Below are 20,320 nucleotides of genomic sequence, written 5' to 3' on the forward strand. Positions count from 1 at the left end.
TGCCTTACATGTATAACCTAGTAGATCATGTTGCAAAACTAGAATAGGTCATGTAAAATGCCTAACTAAAGCTCTTGGTCTCTGTTATCACTTTTCTCTCTTTACTTAGCTGCACTTGCTTGTTTTAGAATTAATCCAGTATATCTTAATCTAAAATATTTTGTGGAGATGTGTTATGATGTATTTACCATTTGGAACATCAAGAGGTACCTAATCTAGCTAAATGGTACGCTTCTGGTCATGCTGCTTTATCCCAAAATTATATGAAAAGAAGACTTTGCATCATTTTGTACAGACTATGGACATGTTCTCTGCTAATATACACCAACAACATGTTTGGTTCAGTCTTCAGTTCTAAATTACAGCCTACTTTTGTTTTCATGTTTTATGACTATCACTGCATATGCAGTGCCAAATGGTGAATTCAGTGACACTGCTATAGCCCTCTTAAATTAATTCCACCAGGGTGAATGTGGTTATTCTGGATTTAGTAATGTAAATGGAATTACCATTCTGGTTCAGATCAGTGGGGTGGCTATTTCACTTTCATGTCTTCAACTTTGACCACTACCAGATGTTTCTCAGTAATGGGGAAAGTTCTCCCCCAAACCCTGGTGGTTAGAGTTTGAGTATGTCCTGATGAATAAGTATTGATACCCCTTAACCCTTTTTATTCCAGCTAATGAAATTGTAGTTTATACTCTTTTCAGTCTAATCCTTCTCTGACTGCTACTATGGTGTTTGACTCAATATTATTTTGTCACAATGAGATCCACATGCTAGCAATGTAATGTGTGTGTATTATATTTCCTTCTACCAGAGTTAAAGGGTGGCCTCTTGGTTTCACTGGGTATCTCCTTGCCTATGTATTAAGAGAAAGGTTAATTAGGAGCACCTGATTGACCTTTTCTGTACTCTTCATTATTTAATTGCAACTATCATGTCACTTTTTATTCATGTACTCTCTAAACTAAATAGCCCTAATAATCTCCTTAATATCCATTTATATGGATGCCTTCTTTTTCTTCTAATCTCATTGATTGCCCTTTGGTGGATCTTTTCTATTTCTGTTCTCTCCTTTTTGGAGATGGGATGACCAGAAGGGTACCCAGTTTTCAATGTGAGGGCATACCACTAAGTGATTTAATGGCATTCTGATTCTGACATCTTTGTGTCTTTTTCTGTCCCTTTGTAAATATGGTCTGGCATCTTTCTTGCCGTATTCATCAATGCACTGCACAGAGCCTGAATATGTGTTTCTACTGTGCTGCTCTCAATGGCAATTTATAGCCATATAACTGAGACAGTTGTATCTTTAAGCCTTAAGAGAGAGGAGTTCCCCTGTCTCTTCATACTCTGCCTTTATTTACTGAAGTATTTTCACCAAGAATAGCATTCTCCACACCCATTCCCAAGTGATCTCAGATCAAACAATTGCACTGTTTACCGCCTCCTATCTTTCTGTGCTCTTCACATAATTTCCAGATGTTTTAAGCAAAGACTGGAGCTATCAGAGAAAACCCTTAGAGTAAGTTGGATAGCTTTCTGCTGTATTTCACCAACCTTAGCTCTTTCTGAATGAAATTTACAACTCTTTTTTAAAACCTTATGAAACAAGTGTTATGTGTGAGAACAATTGGGTTTCACAGAATCACAGAATCTGTGCAAACGCATGGTACTGTCACCACTGTATACCATCCCCTGCTAGCAGATAGGGTATATGACCCATTGGCACTATGCCTACGAATACTGTGTAATCATGGACCCAACTGACTGACCACTTCTTCGCACTCAGCCAACATTACTTCCTCACCTCTAGACCATCCCAAATCATGCGGCCAAACTAGTGGGTGAATTTCACCCTAGGCAGAGCTATTTCACCCTAGGTTAAGAGCTTTAGTCCTCCACAGTGTAGGTATAAGAGTATCAAAAAAAGCAGTCATGTAGCACTTTAAAGACTAACAGAATAATTTATTAGGTGATGAGCTTTTGTGGGACAGACCCCCTTCTTCAGATCATTGCCTCACCAGAACAGAAGCAATATATAAAGCACGGAGGTCCAAAAATTGTTATCAAGGTATAAGAGTATGTTTTCACTGAAGAGTAACATAACAGCCATACTGTGTGAGACCAACAGTCCACATAGCCTAGTATCCTGTCTTTCATCAACACCCAGTGCCAGACATTTCAGAAGATGTGGACACAACAGAGTAATTCATTGAGTGATCCATCCCCAGCGTCTACCAATCAGAGGTTTAAAAGGTCAAAAAAGAGCATGTGATATGTGGCTGATATGTGGCTGACTCTCTAGTAAAGGGGGAAGCATGTACCTACTTGCTTCATTTGCACAGGATCATGCCAAGACCTATGTCTTCCCAAACAGGTCCTTTCTTCTCCTTCACCCTGCCCCCTTTTTACTCTCTACTCCTGAAGGTATAGCAGTAGGTGCACAAGTGATTTCTTATCTACACTGCTTATTGGGAGCTGTGCTGAGGCCTAAATAGAGTGCTCAACACCAAGGCTGTGTCTACACTGAGCCCTAGGGCCAACAGTTTGATGCAAATAAGCAGTCTCAAAAATGCACAATGGAGGCGCGTTTCCATATACATACACCTAGTGTGCATATTCATGTGGCTAATTTGCATAATTGCAGCAGAAAACAAGCAGTGTAGCTGTGGTTCTGCTGGCAAAAACCCCCTTTGTTGGCAGAACCACACCAACACTGCTTGATTAGCCTCACAAATATGCACATTAGCTGAATGAATATGCAAATGAGCCACTTTGCATTTTGAGACTGCTTATTTGCATCAAACTGTCGGCCCTAGGGCTCAGTGTAGACACAGCAGCATTATTTAAATATAAACTATTCTGAAGAGATTTCCAGAGTAGCTTAACTCAAAACAACGCAGCTACACACAACACAAAATGCATTTTGATATAGCTAAGTGTTATTTTGAAACAGAGCACCCAGACACAATAGAGACTATTTTGAAGTAGAGCCATTGGATGTACTATGGCTTATTTCAAAATAGCCCCCCTTCCTCGTCTTCAGAGGCCTTATTTCAAAATAGGCACAATTCTTCGTATAATGAGGTTTACCAGTTTTGAAATAACCCATCTGTTATTTTGAAATAGCAGCCATGCCATGTATTAGCAAGAAGGGTGCTTTTAAAACTGGGGTTCTCTTTTGAATGAACCCCATCTACACATCTGTTTTGGCTTTCAGAATCAGCTCTTCTGGAATTGAGATTCCACATGAGTATGCAAATGAGCCACACAATAGTTAAATCTTGACTCATTTGCATTGTCCATCGGCCATATTTGCTTGCCCCTTCCAAAAGGGAGGGGCAGTGGCAGCCATGGCCCTAGATTCATTGCGAAGAGTTTTCTGAAAACATCCACTCAATGAGCAACAGTCACAAAAGCAAACAGAATGTTAGAATTCATTTAAAAAGGGATAGAGAATATCTTACTGCCTCTGTATAAATCCATGGTTTGCCCACACCTTGAATACTGTGTACAGATGTGTTCATCTCATGCCATATGCTGGCATTGGAAATGAGTTCAGAAAAGGGCAACAAAATGATTACAGGTTTGGAACAGTTTCCATATGAAGAGAGATTAAAAGGACTGGAAATTTTCATCTTAAAAAAGAGGAGACTAATTTGAGGAACATGACAGAGGTCTATAAAGTCATGACAGGTAAGGAGAAAGCGAATAAGAATGAGGGGTCCCCACATGAAATGAATACATAGCAGATTAAAACCAAACATAAAGAAGTATTTCTTCACACAGCTCACAGTCAACAGATGGAGCTGCTTTCCAGGGGATGTTATGGAGACCAGGACTTTAATAGGGTTAAAAACTGAAGTAGATGAATTCAAGGAACATTGGTCAATCAATACTTATTAGCCAAGATGGGTAGGAATGGTTTCCCTAGCCTCTCTTTGTCAGGTGCTGGAAACGGGTGGCAGAGGAGAGATCACTTGATGATTGTGTGTTCTGTTAACTCCCTTCGAGACTTCTGACATTGGCCACTGCAGGAATACAGGATACTAGGCTAGACCTTTAGTCTGACCCAGTATGGAAGTTTTTATGTTCTTATGTTGTACTTGCAATGAAGTACAAATACCTTGTTTTCTCTACTGCATGCCTGTGAATTTGCACATTCTAAAACAGTCTAGCAAAGTATTAAGAACATGCTTAACTTGAAGTCAATGGGAATATTCATATGCTTAAAGTTAAGTTGATATTTATGTGGCTGAGGCCAAAGAGAGAGACAGTAACAATGTCTCTTCTGGCAAGTACTGCATCCCATGGAATTCCAGCTTGCGTGTTATATCTCTGCAACAGCATGGGGACACAATCCAGCCATAACTAAAACTAAACATGATTCTCAGATTTCATCATGACTTGAATGTTCAGACAAACTACCCTCCGTCACTGTACCGTGAACAACGTAGGCAAGCATGGGTTAGAAGGCAATACAGGAGAGTGACAGTCAGTATTGTCACTGATGTGTGTGATGTTAAGAATTTGTATCAATTAATTGGGTTCAAGAATTCTGAGATATCAATTTGGAGACACCGTTTTAAATGTTCATATTCACTGAATGAAGAACACAATACTTTTCAAGGTGAGAAATAGATGTATCACCAAGCTGATATAGTCCTGACCATGAAGAAAAACAGAACTTCTAAGTAAGACTGGGAGTTATATACCATTTAGTGTTTCTCCTCCTGACCCATTTTATTTACTCTTCTCTAAGGCTGTGTCTAGACTAGCCCCCAATTTCCAATGGGGCATGTTAATCAGGGTGATGGGAGATTACTAATGAAATGCTGCAGTGCATATGCAGCACTTACTTCAAAGTGTCAGCTTGAGTAAAGGGACTTTGAAGTAGCACAGGCACTTTGAAGTACCCACGGCTAACCCATAGCTACACGCAAGCCAGCACTTCAAAGTTTTACACTTTGAAGTTGCTGCAGGAGAGATTTAGCCCAATGAAGTGCTGCATATGCACTGCAGCACTTCATTAGTAATTTCCCAACACCCTAATTACCATGCCCCCTTCGAAGCTGAGGGCTAGTCCAGACTCAGCCTACAAGTACTGAAAGAGAAGATAGACTTCACTTTGCAGAGACACTCCAAGACTGATAGTAAGGTATAGTCTCCAAAATGTCTTTAACGTGTCAAAGAATTGCCAGAGCATGATGATATCATAGCAACAGACTAAAGATTTTTCAGGAGACACAGGATGGAAAGTTAAACATGTGTTTAATTCCTTAAACAGGGGTGGGATAGCTTCCATTCAAAGTGGAGCACTCAATTACTTTGCTGTAATGTCCTCCTAATTCAAATGAAACAGAATAGGCCCTACAAAATTGGGATTGTTCCATGAATATCAGAAGGGCTTACACTCTTAGCTGCCAGCACGACAAATATAGGAAGCGGAAGCTTCCACCAAAATTAGAGGTGTACTCTTATTTCCACTGCCTGTTTTGTCTGTGCTTGTCTGTGGTGCTGTTTGCCTTCAGGGTGGTAATACTAATAATGCAATGCATTTCAACAAGCTGTGCCAAAATAACAATTTTTCTTGTCATCTAAAAACTGTGACGAAACAGGCTATTTCCATTTGTGCTTCAGCATGGGGTGGGGGAGGTGTCTGTGTGCTTCTCATACTAAACCCTATGTTAAGCCTTTTGTGAAGTATTAATATGTAAAAGCTGATCCCTCACAGTCTAATCCAATCTAATAAAGGCATGGATGCATTATTAATTTTGCTACACATCTGAGGTCCTCTTTTATCAAACAAACCCCCCACTACCCAAAGCCCTTGGTGAATCATTAAATTGTGAAAATGGCTTCATCATTCATGACACAAAAATTGAAGGACTTCAAGCCATATGGCACAGGGAGCAGCACCACCAGCCACCCTCAGGAGAGGTTCTTAAAAGGCCCTGCAACACAGTGGGGTGACAGAGATTCTTGGGGCTTTGTGCTGTGTTGGCTGTTCTGACTGGAAACAGAAGAGACCTGCACCTGTGCCTGAGAGCACAGCCCATTTCAAGCTGAATGGTTTTTAAGTGAAAATAGAACAAGGGGTTGGCAGAAATAGCATCTCAGGAGTTATATTATAATGCAATTAAGTTAGAAGGGTGGGAATTAAAACCTGCATAGCCAAACAACAAATCAAACATTCTTATATATATATCAGGTACAGAATTACTCATCTGTTGTTTGTTAACTATAAGAATACATTAGATATAAGAACACTTTATTACTTCTATATATAAAAATCATGTGAAATAATTTAGCAGGCAAAAATGTGAATAGAAAGATGCATTTACATTTTGAATTCAGAATAATATATTATTATTAATTTACTAATTGGTTATGGATAAGGAGCAATAGTAAGGATTTCATTCTCACTCTAACGTCACAGTTCAGATTAAAATATTTCTGACCTCTTGGGAAGAAATGCATTGATGTATCTCTATGGAATATAGCGCAATTTGTTCATGTAAGTAAATCCCAGTGGAATCAAAAGGATTACATGCTATGAATAAGGGTTATTAGAATTTGGTGCTTACCACTTGGGTGAATTGGATTTTAAAAACTGAAATAAAAGGAAGAACTTGAAGTTGGGTTACTTTATTTCTATTTAAGCTAAATCAGGAAGCAATACTATGGAACTGAATAGAGGCTAAATTAATGACGATTCTACAAAAATTGGGTAGCATTCTCTGAAATGAACTAAGAACATATTAGGCCAGCTGCTTTAATGAAATTATAACCATTTAAACTAGCTAATTTCAAAGATTTAAAAGAGAAAGAGAACCTTACATCTTTATTATAGAATTGTTTAAGTTATTTCTTTTTTAAAACCATTGTCATGTCTATTGTATTTTGATGATCTTTTCATAAGGGAAAGACTTTGGGGGGAGGGTGGGGAGGAGGTCTCATGGCCAGTAGTGCATCTGACTGGCCACTTGGATGCTCAACTATGTATGTTCATGTATGAACACAAGTATTGCTTTCATACATAAACATGAAATTGCACACATGGGTCCAGCTCCTCAACTAGTATAAACTGTCATAAATCCATTCACTTCACTGGGCCTGCCATAGTTTGCACTATCTAGCTATCTGTTGGTGAAATCAATCTGTGGTGAAGTCAAAAGGAGTTTTAATATTAATGTTGATGGAGCCAGGATTTCATCCTACGCTTTCGTCTATATTATAAGAATATGGTCCCATTGTTTCCTATTAAAATCCTATTTTAACTATCACAGATATTAAAATTCCACTTGGCAAATGCAGGAAAACAATATGAAAGTGACCTAAAATGATATTACAGCTCCACACTTTTTTCACTTAGGTGTTATAGCACAACAGGTGCATGATATCACACATTGTTCTCAGATCTCTGTAACATTTACAGAGGTGTGAGTATGGAAGTAGGCTAAATTCAGAATTTCATTACTTTTCTAGTTTAAAGATAAACTTACAGATCATAGAGGTTATTTTTCAAGTGACTACTCAGCACTTAGGTAACAGAGATGTACATCTTGACAGGATGCACAAACAACAACTGATCCTCACAGTACCCTTAGGCCCTAACCGCGAAATAAGCTATTTCAGCATGTGGCACTGTTTAAACATTGCCACATGCCAACATAAAGCCCTATTTTGAGGTATCTCTGTGCTTCTCAAGTGATGAAGTTTACAGGGAAGCCGGAATAGTGTGCCTGTTATCTCAAACACCTTTTGATCCCAAAATAGCGCCCACTGTGGAGACAGCCTTAGTAGGTTAATCAGCAGCGGTTCAGTTACAGGCACTGGCTTGCATAAGGAGGAGACAAGGAATCTCCCATCTACTTGTATATCCTTGTTACAATTTATAGAAGAATCCCTTCCTTTCACCTCCAGGGCTGCACAGTGCTCTATGGGGGAGTGGGAGGGGCAAGAAGGAGTCAAGCCTAGGGGCTTCCCCTGTGGTATCCCTTGGAGTGGACCCAACACAACAGAGGAAATAGTTAACATCAATTCACTCCCCTGGTGTACCAGTGAGTTCCAGGAGGAAATCAGTGTCCCTGCAACAGAATTCCTCCTTAACTTTCAATTAAACAGTAGGTTCCCACAATGCTTTGCCTGCCTAAATGGCACCACTGAATCCTAAACAAGTTGTTTTGCTCCATGAGGCTGTGCTAGCATAGAGTTCTTGTTGTCCAGTACTGTTGTCATCTAGTTAGACAATGCTGCCTCTGCAAGGTGAGAGGCTGCTTTTGTAAACGCATTGCCCTGAGATTTATCACCTGGGTCCAGATTCCACATTACACTCCAGCCACTTCAAACCACTCAGGTGATACAAAGTGGCCAGATTTTCCAACTCATTAATGGAGACTCTCAGGATGCAAGTGGGAACTCCCTGCTGGTATAAACCTAGTAGAGGGGACTCATGTGCCAACTGTTCTCCTCATTTAGGGAAGAGGATATGTGGGAAGGGAAGTGATAGAGCTCCACTACACTATCACAGTCTTTGATTAAGCGCCTATAGGAAATCTGCACTTGTAGTACAAAGTAATGCAGTAATTAGGCTGCTCTAACATGGTGGGTCTGGATTGGCCCAGAATAAGTGATTGTAACTGATTCTCCTAAATCAAGCAGAGATCAGATTCAAGGGATGATTGAGCCCTTTGACCTAAGCACAACCATTCATATATTAAGAATTGGGCCCTAGCATTCTATGGTGTACATTTAATCAAATGACATATTAGTGAAACAATCTACAAACTGCATCATCTTCTCTGGACTATTGAATAAATGTAATGCTTAGAAATACTTAGAAAATACTCAGTATTGGGTCATTGCCAGGCCTCAAATGGACAGTGAAATTAACGACTGAAAAATAATTTCTGCATTTTTGTACCGGAATATCCCTCATATGGCCATAAAATACCTAAACATCTTTGTAATCAAGTTTATAGAAGTAATTTTTTGAGTTATGAGAGTTCAAGAACTCCTAACCCCCAAAGCATATTTATTTGTTCATTATTTATTATTGTTTATTGTTTAACAAAGTTTCAGTCAGTATAATGTGCATTTGCTTTAAAAACCTCTGTGTCTCTGAGATTAGCTATGATCAGCTTCAGCCAAAGTTATTTTTGTGACCTAATTATAAACTTTGAGGACTAGGTTTAGAGAGCAGTCAGCATTTCATGGCCTAGTATTCACCCAGACAATATGAAATGCTGTCAATCCCTACTATTTGGCTCTCTCATTGGGGCATTATAATACTGGCATTCAAACCTTCAAAGGCATTCAAATATGATTTTCAGTGCTTTCCATTGGCAGTAACTTGCATTGTGAATAATGACTCAGTCAGTTTATCAATGCAGAAAAATAATAGCAAAGTTCTTCAGTGGAATTTCCCTGGTTTCACTGATAATATTCAAATGATATTTTTTTAAATTACAACTATAATTGTGTGCTCATTTGCTGCCCTCTGTCCTGTGGATGTATTTTGTTGTAAATTATCCTGTGGAAATCCAGAGTGAATCCAATAAAAAGTAATTAATACTCATCATTTCTAAACTGTTGGACAAGTGGTATGAATCTGAATGTTCTCTTCTTGCACAGGAGCATCAACATGCATGGTATTGTAATTGGTCTACGGTATATTTGTTCATGGGCATTCTTTCTAGAAGAGTTCTTGGAATCCATCTTTCCTCTTTTGCCACAGCAGCCTCAAGGGCCCTGCATTGTGATAACATGTTCTCTTTTTAAGGTTCTGCATGAATCTCTCTGCAAATCCACTAATTCCATTCCCAGTCTAAATTAGTCCTGGAAGGAAAGTAGTGGTGTTCAGTATGAGATAGGGTACTACTCCAGAACTAGCTCACTAGTTCTACAATATTGCCAGAGCTTGATGATCGGGGGAGAAAGAAACAAATGTCCGTCCTGATTCCTATGTGGCAGAGCATTGCCACTGACGTATTGAAATAGAAACCCACCTCTTTTTACTCATGGAAATACTGTAGTCCCACTGACTTCAAAACTGAAAATGTTACTGAAGTCAACCAAGGACAATTTAAAAACATATTTCTGAATTGTCAAAGATCCATTATTTTCTTTTCCACTATTGTCAGTATTGTAAATGTGTTTTTTCTTGTACTACATCAATCTAATCATAGAAATAGAAAGATTTCTGATTTAAAAGCAGATACGTCTTGAGGAAAAAAATCAGACTGTCATAATATGAAATTAATTGTGATGAAAACTACCGTGCAAAATTAATAGATGAAGAGATCCCAGAAATCTCTGTTCAATCCTTCTTGTCATAGTACACTAAATGTGAACCTGAAGAACTCACTGGGAATAATATGCATGGTAATAGATGTGCGATTGAGGCTGCAAATAAAGTAGCAAGTGAGCCAATGCACAGCAACTGTCTTTATTTAGGCAATAAGCAAAAAAAATCCATGATCCCAGTAAAAAACTCTCCATTGATTGACCAAATGAAAAATAAATAGCAGCAAGGGCTTGGCTCAGCATTGATGATTCTTGGTTGGCAGAAAGCAGGAAATGCTTTAAAACTGGGCAAGTTGAGGATGGGGACAGCTTTAAAGGCCTGGCTAATGTGTTCTGGTTCATGAAAATAAAAATATTGTCCTAATTTAACTGAGAATTAAAGGACTGCAGGAAGAATTCTATTATGTGAACATGAACATATTTTCGCTGGAGTATGATTTCTTCCCACTTTTTATAAATTAATACCATTTTAGATTTATGCTCAAATCCTTGTAATTAAAGCTTCAAATGGGCTGCTGGACTGAATCTTTATTACAAACAAACAAGCTCCCGCATACACAGCAACACCCTGCCAACACTAAAGTGTCTGGTGTATCCCCACTTTCCCTTGGCACTCCTGGAAACTAGGAGTCACTCTTTCCCTCATGCCATTCCCTTTCATCTGTTCACTGGCTCCCTCTCTCCCTGACAGTGTGTCATTTCTCTAGAGGTCATGACTAAGCCTGTAATACTCATAGCGGGAGATGGTGAATTCTCTTGTGAACTAATGTTTAAAAAGCATACTTGAAATTAGTATCCAGACTCAGCACCACTAGCAATTTCAGAGCTGCTCTGCATCAATGCTCCCTCTGTTTTTTACATCCATGTGCAAAATAAATGTTGTGCGCACTGAGGCATTGCAGATGTGCACAACGAGGAGAAATCCACCCTCACCTAAGTAGCCACATCTCTCTTCAACTTCATGTGGGTCTTGGAATTGTTCGGAATGGTGCACATATACCTTTTCTTCTTCTAATACACAGTTCATTTCAGTATAATACATGGGTGGCAGCCTCTAGTCCTAAAGTTTGGGAACTTGCTTTATCTTCAAATGTTCTGCAGCAATTCACTTCTGTCCCTTGATATTTATATTATCATTTCCCACAGACCGCACGTAAAAATCTGTGGAAGTTCTACTCTTTTGCTATTTACAACTAATTGCATATGTTTTATAAAACACCAGTATTTCAACTGGATGGGTAGTTTACACTAATATTTACATCACTGGTGAATTTGTTTCTGAGACTCACCTGTATGTTACAACCAGTGACCGTGATTCTGCTCTCTGTTATACAGGTGTAAATGCAGATTACCTTTACTGAAATTACTTTGGATTTGCACCGGTGTAATAGAGAGGAGAATTTGGTTGACATATTCCAAGTTGCATATTCCACTGCAGAATTTTTCTTGGAGACTTTCAGGGCCTTTCTGGCTCCCCTTTTGGTTGCAGTTCTACTTCTATGCATCTGTATTGAGTCAGATTACTTACATGAAATTACACAAGGATACCCAAGAATTAATTTGGCTTGCTGGGTTAGATTATACAGTCTTTATGAAGAGAAAACTCCCATTGAAGTCAATGAATGATGGACTCAATTCAGATTACAGGGTTCAGCACAGAAAGGAAGGCAAAGGTCATGTGTTTGGATGGACAGAGGTCTTTTAGAGAAAAATCTCTTGAGATTTCTTTCTAAAATTGCTTTTTATATTTCTGATCCATTTGTGTAAAGATGGAGCGAAGGACATTTTAATTAGACAATAAAAACATTCTGGGATATGATTTTTAACATCATGCTTTTGTTTAATTTCCAAAATCACACACCAAAACCTCTGCTGGTGTAAATGGAGTTACTCTGGTTTACATCACCTAAGGACCTCATCATTCATTGATTTATTTTTAATGAGGTCACTGTTCTCAAGAGAAATGCAGGCTTGTGAAGTCTATTTATGTCCTTGTTTTTCTTTTTAAACAACATAATACAATGGCTTTCTCTCAACAGGCAGCCAGAGCCTATTCTAGCCCTCCTAGTCCTACCTCTGATAACACACACTCCAGAGATGAGCTAAAACTGTACCTTCCTTTTCAATATCCATTTGTGCCTAGTCCATTGCTCAAGACAAGTGGCACTAGGACCTTTCCTACCTCTCCAAATGATGAGTCTCTGTCATTAAGGATGGATATGAATGCCTCCTGTGTCTCCAATACTCAGAGGACCTAATTAACAGGTGGAATCACACCCTGCGTCCTTGAAATATTGCCAGACTCCATAGAAACGAATCTTTAAGACCCTGCACCATCTGCACTTCCTTTTCATTGCGCAAAGCTCATTGAAACGTGTTTTTCTCCCAGTTGATTCAGAGCGGGCTATATTCAGTTCTGTGCCAATTAATAACAACTGATATCTGCTATTTTCTTTTTGAAAAAGATCGTGCCGCAATAAATGAAGGGATGGGAGCATCGCTCGGCCTTGAAACATTCTCCCGTGGTCATTTTAGTGAAATAGGGAATTGATGAAAGTGCAAAAATAATCAGAGTAATTGTATTTTAATACGCATTGTAAAGGACAAGACCCCGACAGGGAAGCCCTATAAAATGGGGAAGTAATGTAACTGGCAACACAATATAATCATTGCAATATTCAGTCTCAGTGGTTTCAACTGTTTGTCCCATGCCCTTGGAAACACTCGTATTACTCGGAGCCTGACTCCGAAGGCGCACAGATGAAGGTCCGCACGCCACTCGTGTTAGAAAAGGGCCAGTCAAGAGACGGCCCCACGGGACTTGAGTGAGTCGTGCTGGAATTCCTTGCTGGGGAAGGGGAGCCGCAGGGCCAGCTGGAGGCGCTGGCTGGCAGCGGCAGATTCTGACGCTGCAGATCTCTTTGGCTTGCACGTCCCTGCTGCGGCAGCGAGGCAGGGCCTCTCCTGGTGCGTCTCGGCTACAAAAGGTACCTCTTGCAGGGAACGGCCTTTTACCGAAGGGAACTGCCCGGCTGTCGGTGCCTCCCTCCCCAACAGCCCAAAGCGGAGCGGCGAGCTGCCTTTCTACTGGATTCAACAGATGCTAACAGTGGCCCCCAGCAGCAGCATTAACCAATCAGACAGCTTCTCCCACGGGGTGCCTGCAGCGCCACCGCCTGATGTAACGCGCAGCCGCCTACCCCCAGCAATCCGAGGTACAGGCCACCCTGTATGAGATCATCATTACCTGTTCGCTGCTAGTCTGGAGGCGATGTATCCCCCCGGGATCTGCGTGATGATATAGCCCCAGAAAAAAGAGCCGTGGATCATGCCAACGGTTTCAGGATCCCAATTAAACTTCGCTTTCTTCCAGGTTAAATAAGCCAGGAGGAGGGAGAGAAAGAATAGGAAGCATGTAAACAGGCCAGAGCAAGGCAGATAGTGAGAGCAGCTTAACACTAAGCAGGCGGGTAAGGCTGAACATAGCATTTACGGTACAGCAATGAGGAAAGGGGCTAACGCCGAAATAACAAGGGATTTGCTTTGAAATGACGCTGAGGAACAAACATCCCTGATTGCCTGCGAAAAAGGTGGCCCTGGGAATGGTACTGGAGGAGAGAGGAGGGTCAAGAGTCGTATTTCGTAAGCGCTATGAACCCTGCAAATATGTGACTCGTGGCACCAAAGATTGTCTCGAATCTCCATCTTTTTGTGTCCCATGCGGACCAGGGAAGGTCGGGAGAAAGACAAGTCTCTCTCTCTCTCTCTGTCTCTGTCTCTCTCGCAACCAGTTTTAGGACCTCACTCTTTATACAGAGACAGAGCCGGGAGAGGGAGCGCCAGCTGCATCCACCTCAGGTAAAACTCACAAACATGGAAAGCAGCAAAATGCTTCAGGGTGTTCTGGGGAAAATGTTTGGCCCATTGTAAGCGGATCACCGGACTGGCAATGGAACGCATTACTTTCATACCCAGCTAGACAGGCAGTGGACTCGAACGCAGCCTAGGGGGTCTCTTTAGATGTCGGTTGCTTCCTCTGTGTACACGTGTCGGTGTGTATATATAAAAATATATTTTATATATGTTATTTCTGTATCACAGCTATTCTTGTCCTGGTGTGTCTGTGTTGTATATAGATGGCTAAGCATGTTAAAAATTAAAACAAATGTTTTTCTCCCTGGCCACTAGGTTGCTTTCAAGGTTTTGTATTTTGTTAACCAAAACTCAGGCATCCTGCAATTGCCAAACGCTGCAAGATAAACCACTCGCTTTCCTAGAGAGAATACTGCAGCCCCCTTGGAGTGGTTTAGTCGTGCTGCTGTTCTCTATCGTGCTCAATTCAGTTTGCGAGATGGTTCAGGTCTCCAAAGCTGAATACAAACACAAAATGTCTGCGCACGAACTTGGGCCACGGAATGACTTCTTGGTGGGCGAAAGAAAGATGATAAAATGGGTATCATCGATATTTCAACCCCTCTACACCCGACTCTTTTTTATCTCAGGTTAATCATGGTCGTTTATGCTTAAAATAAACCCTGACTTTGGTCTGGGGCAGGTCCGACCCAAAAACAGCAGCTTATTGTAGAAGGGGGAAACCGTCTAGATGTTGTTATTATTCCAATGATTGGAAATAACATAAAAATTGAAAGGGGTCTTACTTCGCCTGTTCATTCTTTATTCGTTGTTACTACTCTCTCCTGGTGATACTATGGTTTATATACCCGCTAAAGGAATAAAGGGAGAGATTCCCACCTCTTTAATAATTTTTCCTCCTCGGTGTATGGTGCTGTTATTGACCATATCCACGATGGCTACTCCCAAGTTACAACGGATTCCAAAAGAGATGCAGAATCCCAGTCCACTCATGATGGCAATGATGTACCTCCGGGGGAGCCCAAAGCAGGTACAGTCGCACATGGGAGCTTTCTTCTCGGGCATCTCCAGGGGCTTCCCATCTTCAGTCAGTTCGATGTTGTCCCCGGGTTTCTGTTTCTTCTCCAAGACTCTGCCCAACACAAGAGGAAAGGACAAGGGAGAGACCTGAAGCCAACTCTCCCGAACAGCTCACATGAATGGCAAAGTCACCATGACTTAAACACCACCCACAGTAGCAGCGACTTGTGGGAGCTATAATTTTTCATTTCCCCCCAAGCAGTGAAGAGCAGCAGGTGGTGATTGCTCCTCTGTCATTAAAGACCTCAGGTTAGATATCTAGGGTGCATTAGAAGACAGCAGCAGCAACCACAGCAGAGGCGCCATATTGTCTCCTTCGAAGGGGATTCATGGGAGCTGAACCACTATCCTGGAAGTTTAAGTCTATTGCTATTACATTATAAACGTTAGAGGAATGAGTTCTACAGTGCCTCTTGCTTGTGGGTGTGGGGACATAAGAAATTCTGTAAAAAGGAGCCATTATGTCTGTTTATTCCAGATCTGCAAAATGGCTGTCTTAGACATTTGAACGAAGCCAATGGCTGGAGAAATGCCCAACTGCGGAGGACTCCACACCTTGCCATATTAACAGCTTGCACTTGTAAAGCTTACATTAAGCGATCTGTATTGTGATCACTACCTAGGTTTAGTCCCGGTCTGCTTTATACCTAGCTCTCGGTGTCCACAGTTAATAAACTATTAAATCTTAACGCCGAGGGTTGAAAACGTGAACGTACCCAGTAAAATCCATACGTTCATATTTACACGCTTTGACATAACGAATCTGTGTAGGCATTTGCACGCACAAAAAGTACCCTTCCAAACAGTTACACGCGTTTTATTTTTTAAAGGAGAGAAAAATCTTAATATGACTTTTCGAGGGAAAAACGTGCTGGGTTTATGGCTACAAAATTTCCCAAATCGCTGGTTCTCATTGAGATGCAAAAAGGCAGATGAACGACTCGGAAATGCACCCCCCCTGAAAAACAGTGTATTTGAAATCTGCAGTCAAGCATTCCATTTGTTTAGACCGCTGCCTTGACCGCATCCTCCCACTCCTTGCTCACGTGAACAATTCTCCGCAGGCGAGTAATTCAACCGAGGTCAATCCCCTGAGTAACGATTGGCAGGATCAGATCCAAGACGTTCTCCACATGGTGTGTAACGAAAGTATGGGCCATGCACTGCAACACGTACTCAGTTGAATTTGCTCTTAGCCTTCATTGCTGAGAGACTTACTCACCTGAGTCAAGGTAACAAGTTCCCCATCCTCTTACAATGCAATTAAATATAACAACATATTTTATGTTCCAAACTCGTTCATTTAAATGATAAAATCTGAGCACCAGCTTTCGTAAGAAATTGTTTTGCTTCTCCCTGAAATGGATCCAAAATCTTGGGACCTAATACATGGATTATCTCCTCTTTAAAATTACAGATGGACAAATATATGTGTGGCTAGTCCTGGTGCATTATTTGTTAAATCTTGGCAAGTTCAAAGAGTGGCTTCCTTAGATAATTCTTTAAAACTTGTTTGAGATATGACATAAAAGGCAATGTGAGATGCAGGTTTATTTTCGTATCTATTGCAAAATACTCAGGGCTGACCTCAATTTTTGTAGTTTTATTTGTGGAGAATAAAAATACATTTCCCGTGGTATTCGAGAGGCCCACACTAATTTACTGTATTCTATCAAATATTTTATATTTTTCAGTCAGTTTTAAAAGATTAAATGTATGTAGACTGATGGTAAAATAGCCATATGTTTATAGACTGTACTAGGTTCTATTAAAATAAAAATAATCATTTGACCTTGATAATTCAGGTCATATTTCCTTTCCTATCAAAAAGTACACGGAGAGTGGTAAATCAGGTGACATTATTGTTGGAATAATGCTGTGCCTGTGTACAATATTGCCGCAGAGGTCGAGAGAAACTACATCCACTGTTGGTATTAAACCTTTCCCGCAGTTTGGTATATTCAGAAGGATCTCATAGCGTTAGAGAGAATGGGAGCCTTCGTTTTACAGGACATTCTCCGAAAGTATATTCAACGTGTTTTTATTTTCTAGTTTTATCGTAAAATTGTAATTTTGGATCATCAAAGCCGTTAGATTTCTCAGGGCCATTTATGTGGCTACACTGGAGGGACTGTGTGTTCAAATTTGGTGTCACTGCAATTCAGGCGTGTGGTTGCCTGTATCTGTACATACACCTGAAGACGAACGAAATACGCTAGTCTCCCGATTGCTGGATTAACTTTGATTTCGTCCTTTGCAGTCGTGCATCTTCTACAAAAGCAAATGATCTTTTTCTATGCAGTCGGATAAATAATTAAAGGCACCTCTCTCAATATATTTGTCCTAGCTTCAGAGGGAAAAAAATCGTTGGGTTATCAATTATTTATACATTTTCGTGCTTTTCTTCATCTCTCGGGCCTTTACACCAGGGAATCGGTTAATCGAAATCAGCAATGATTTTATAGGTATTTTTCCCCCAACAGCTTCATGAGGAAAGTGAAAAGGATGCTACGAGTGCTCTGAACTGAATTGAAATAAAAATACAAGAGTGCAGCTTTCTGTTGGTTTCCGTTTTAAAATGAGATCAGATGTCTTGGATACAAAGATGGGGGAATTTCTAAAGACATATTTAAAAACGCCATTCCAAAGCCAACTGTACAAATTGTTTTGGTGTCATAATGTAATGAGATAGCAATTTGTAAGATCCAGCCGATACAAAGAAAATCTATGCATAGCTGTGACTCGATCCGCAACCAAACATACACAAATAGCGGACGTTCGAACTGATCCAGCAATTTTAAGCTAAGGGAAGACTCCCATTCTTTCCAATAAGAAATCCAGCCCGTGAAAGGGCTCTTTCTTACCTGTAGAGCTGACCGAGCGATTTCCCAGCAAAATTCTTCAGTCCCTCCTTGCCGGGGGTCAAAATCCTTTGTTTTACCGACTCCATTCCTGCAGAGGTTTTCTCTGGGCTCCACTCTGTGTTGAGCAGGGCACTGCTATGAACAGCGATGATCGCTCATCTTGGCTTAATCTCTAACTTTTCCCCCATTAAATGGCTATTGGTGCGCCTTCAGGCAAGGGGAGTGTGAGTATGTGTGTGAGAGAGACACACACGGCGAGAGAGAGCTACGTGCAACCCACGGATTTCGTACTAGGACAGAGTAGAGAGCCACAATTAGAAAGTCCTTTCGGAACTGCAGGAGTCACTGGAAGAAGGTGGAGGCAGTGCCATGGCTGATCTGGGAGGGGGAATGACTCTACTTGCTAGGAGAAGATGGTCCCGTGTTTAAAATGAAGCTTGGCTTTCGGGTGAACGTTTACCTAAGCCGTAGGGGTCGAGAGGCTATGGGTGGGAGAGGGATTCATTTAATGTATCATTCCAAAGAAGAAGTCAAAAGTTCCCCCTGCCCAGCCCGTGCCAGCCCGGGAGCAGCTGGTGGCTACGTTCCAAGCTCTCGGACAATAGCAGCCCGAGTGCCTAGTTACAGTGCACAAGTCAACAGCCGCTAACTCACACTGTGGCGCGCCCAGAGCCAGGCGCTAGCCGGGGGGAGGGGGACTGGCGCGCCGGTGGCCGGGGAGTCTAGTCCGCCCCGCGCCCTTTATCTCTCCAGCTTGCGCCGGAGTGATTTCAGCACCACGGACAACGCCACTGGCTCTCGGGTTGCCCCAGTGTTTCCAGCACTACGGACAGCGCCATTGGCTCTCGGGTTACCCCCGAGTGTTCCCAGCACCACGGATAAAGCAACCGGGAGCTTCGCTGGAAGCCAACTTTCAAGGGGAAGCGGGCGCGCTCATGGCGTGGGGGCGCCACAGAAACCGGAGCAGCGCCGGGGCGTCGCTCCCTTCCAGATTTTCCGGAGGGCTGATCAGGGAACCTGGCGCTTATGAGACGCTGCCGGTTTACTTTGGGACTCTGGTCCCTCGCATCCGCCCGCCCTTTTTCTGACGCATAGCCTGACCCCGTTGTTCAGAGCAAGGACTCCAGAGCACTGCGAGGGAGTTAGCTGCATGCTGCAGAGACTGATGTATTTAATTCAAGTGTGCTGTTGATGTAAACAAAGGGAGTGATCATCTAAAGATAGCGATTTAGAGCTTCTGGGGAAACAGCCCGAACGGCAAAATACATCTGAATATTAACGCCAGATATAACTAACCTGGCGATTGTATCTCCATAGGCAGAATCTGTGTCTCTAAGATTTTATTTTAATCTCACTATTTGTAACTCTCTCGTCTGTTGTCTTAATTTAGATCTATATTTTAAACGTTTTCTGAGTTTCTTGCTTTGGTTACCTATGCAATTTTATACTGTTATGTCCTGCCCTTTAATGATACTTTAGTAATAAGGAAACAATTTAACTTTAAGATTTATTTTTTCTCTGTTATCAAGATATGTTCTGAAAGTTTGGTTATTACATCTTTTCGGAATTTGGTAAAAAGATAAGGTAGGTGAGGCAATATCACTTTCTGGACCAACATCTGTGTGTGAGGGAGACAAACTTTCAATTTACACAGGTTCACTGCAGCCAGAATTGGGTAGTTGTCAGTTTTACTCACCTAGCAGCTGATTGTTAAATTTTATATTTATTTCTAAATCATGATCACTGCATTTAGCTTCGAACCTTTCCAATATGAAATCCACATTACAGTTTCTATTAACATATTTATAAATTAGAAAAAAGGAAATTCACAATTCTTTGCTCCAAAACAAATCTATTGGAAAATGTAACCCTTGTGCTCTTTTACTTTCTTGGAAACAAAAGTTTCTATAAACAAAATACTTTAAAAAATGAAAATGAAAAAATAATAATTTCCTGCTAAAATATATAGTCCTGCAGCAATATCTGTAAAACAACTGTTTTAGATTACTTAATATTTTTACTAATGTTGCCCCCTGGTGGAAGGACAATATTTTACATCAGGAAACATATATCAGTAAGACCAGTTCTTATAACACTTCGATTATAGCATGTAGTACTATTTCAAAGGTGTGCAAGAATAAAGAACCACAAAAGAAAGTATATTTAAACCATATACTTCTAAAGCAAGA

The 20,320-nt window shown here is 40.9% G+C and overlaps 1 protein-coding gene across 1 annotated transcript in view; it reads right to left on the reverse strand.

Moving 5' to 3' along the window:
- SLC17A6 (solute carrier family 17 member 6) overlaps positions 1-18,217 on the reverse strand; it is a 54,379-nt gene extending 36,162 nt beyond the window's left edge. Inside the window, exons 1-3 of the mRNA XM_074999014.1 lie at positions 18,132-18,217; positions 15,067-15,319; positions 13,562-13,680 (exon numbers count right to left, since the gene is read on the reverse strand). Of these exons, the coding sequence (XP_074855115.1) occupies positions 13,562-13,680; positions 15,067-15,319; positions 18,132-18,217 (458 nt within the window). The remainder of the gene's footprint in view (positions 1-13,561; positions 13,681-15,066; positions 15,320-18,131) is intronic.
- Positions 18,218-20,320: the final 2,103 nt, after the last annotated feature.

This window comes from Carettochelys insculpta, chromosome 6 (genome assembly GCF_033958435.1).
Source record: "Carettochelys insculpta isolate YL-2023 chromosome 6, ASM3395843v1, whole genome shotgun sequence".
Lineage (NCBI taxonomy): Eukaryota > Metazoa > Chordata > Testudines > Carettochelyidae > Carettochelys > Carettochelys insculpta.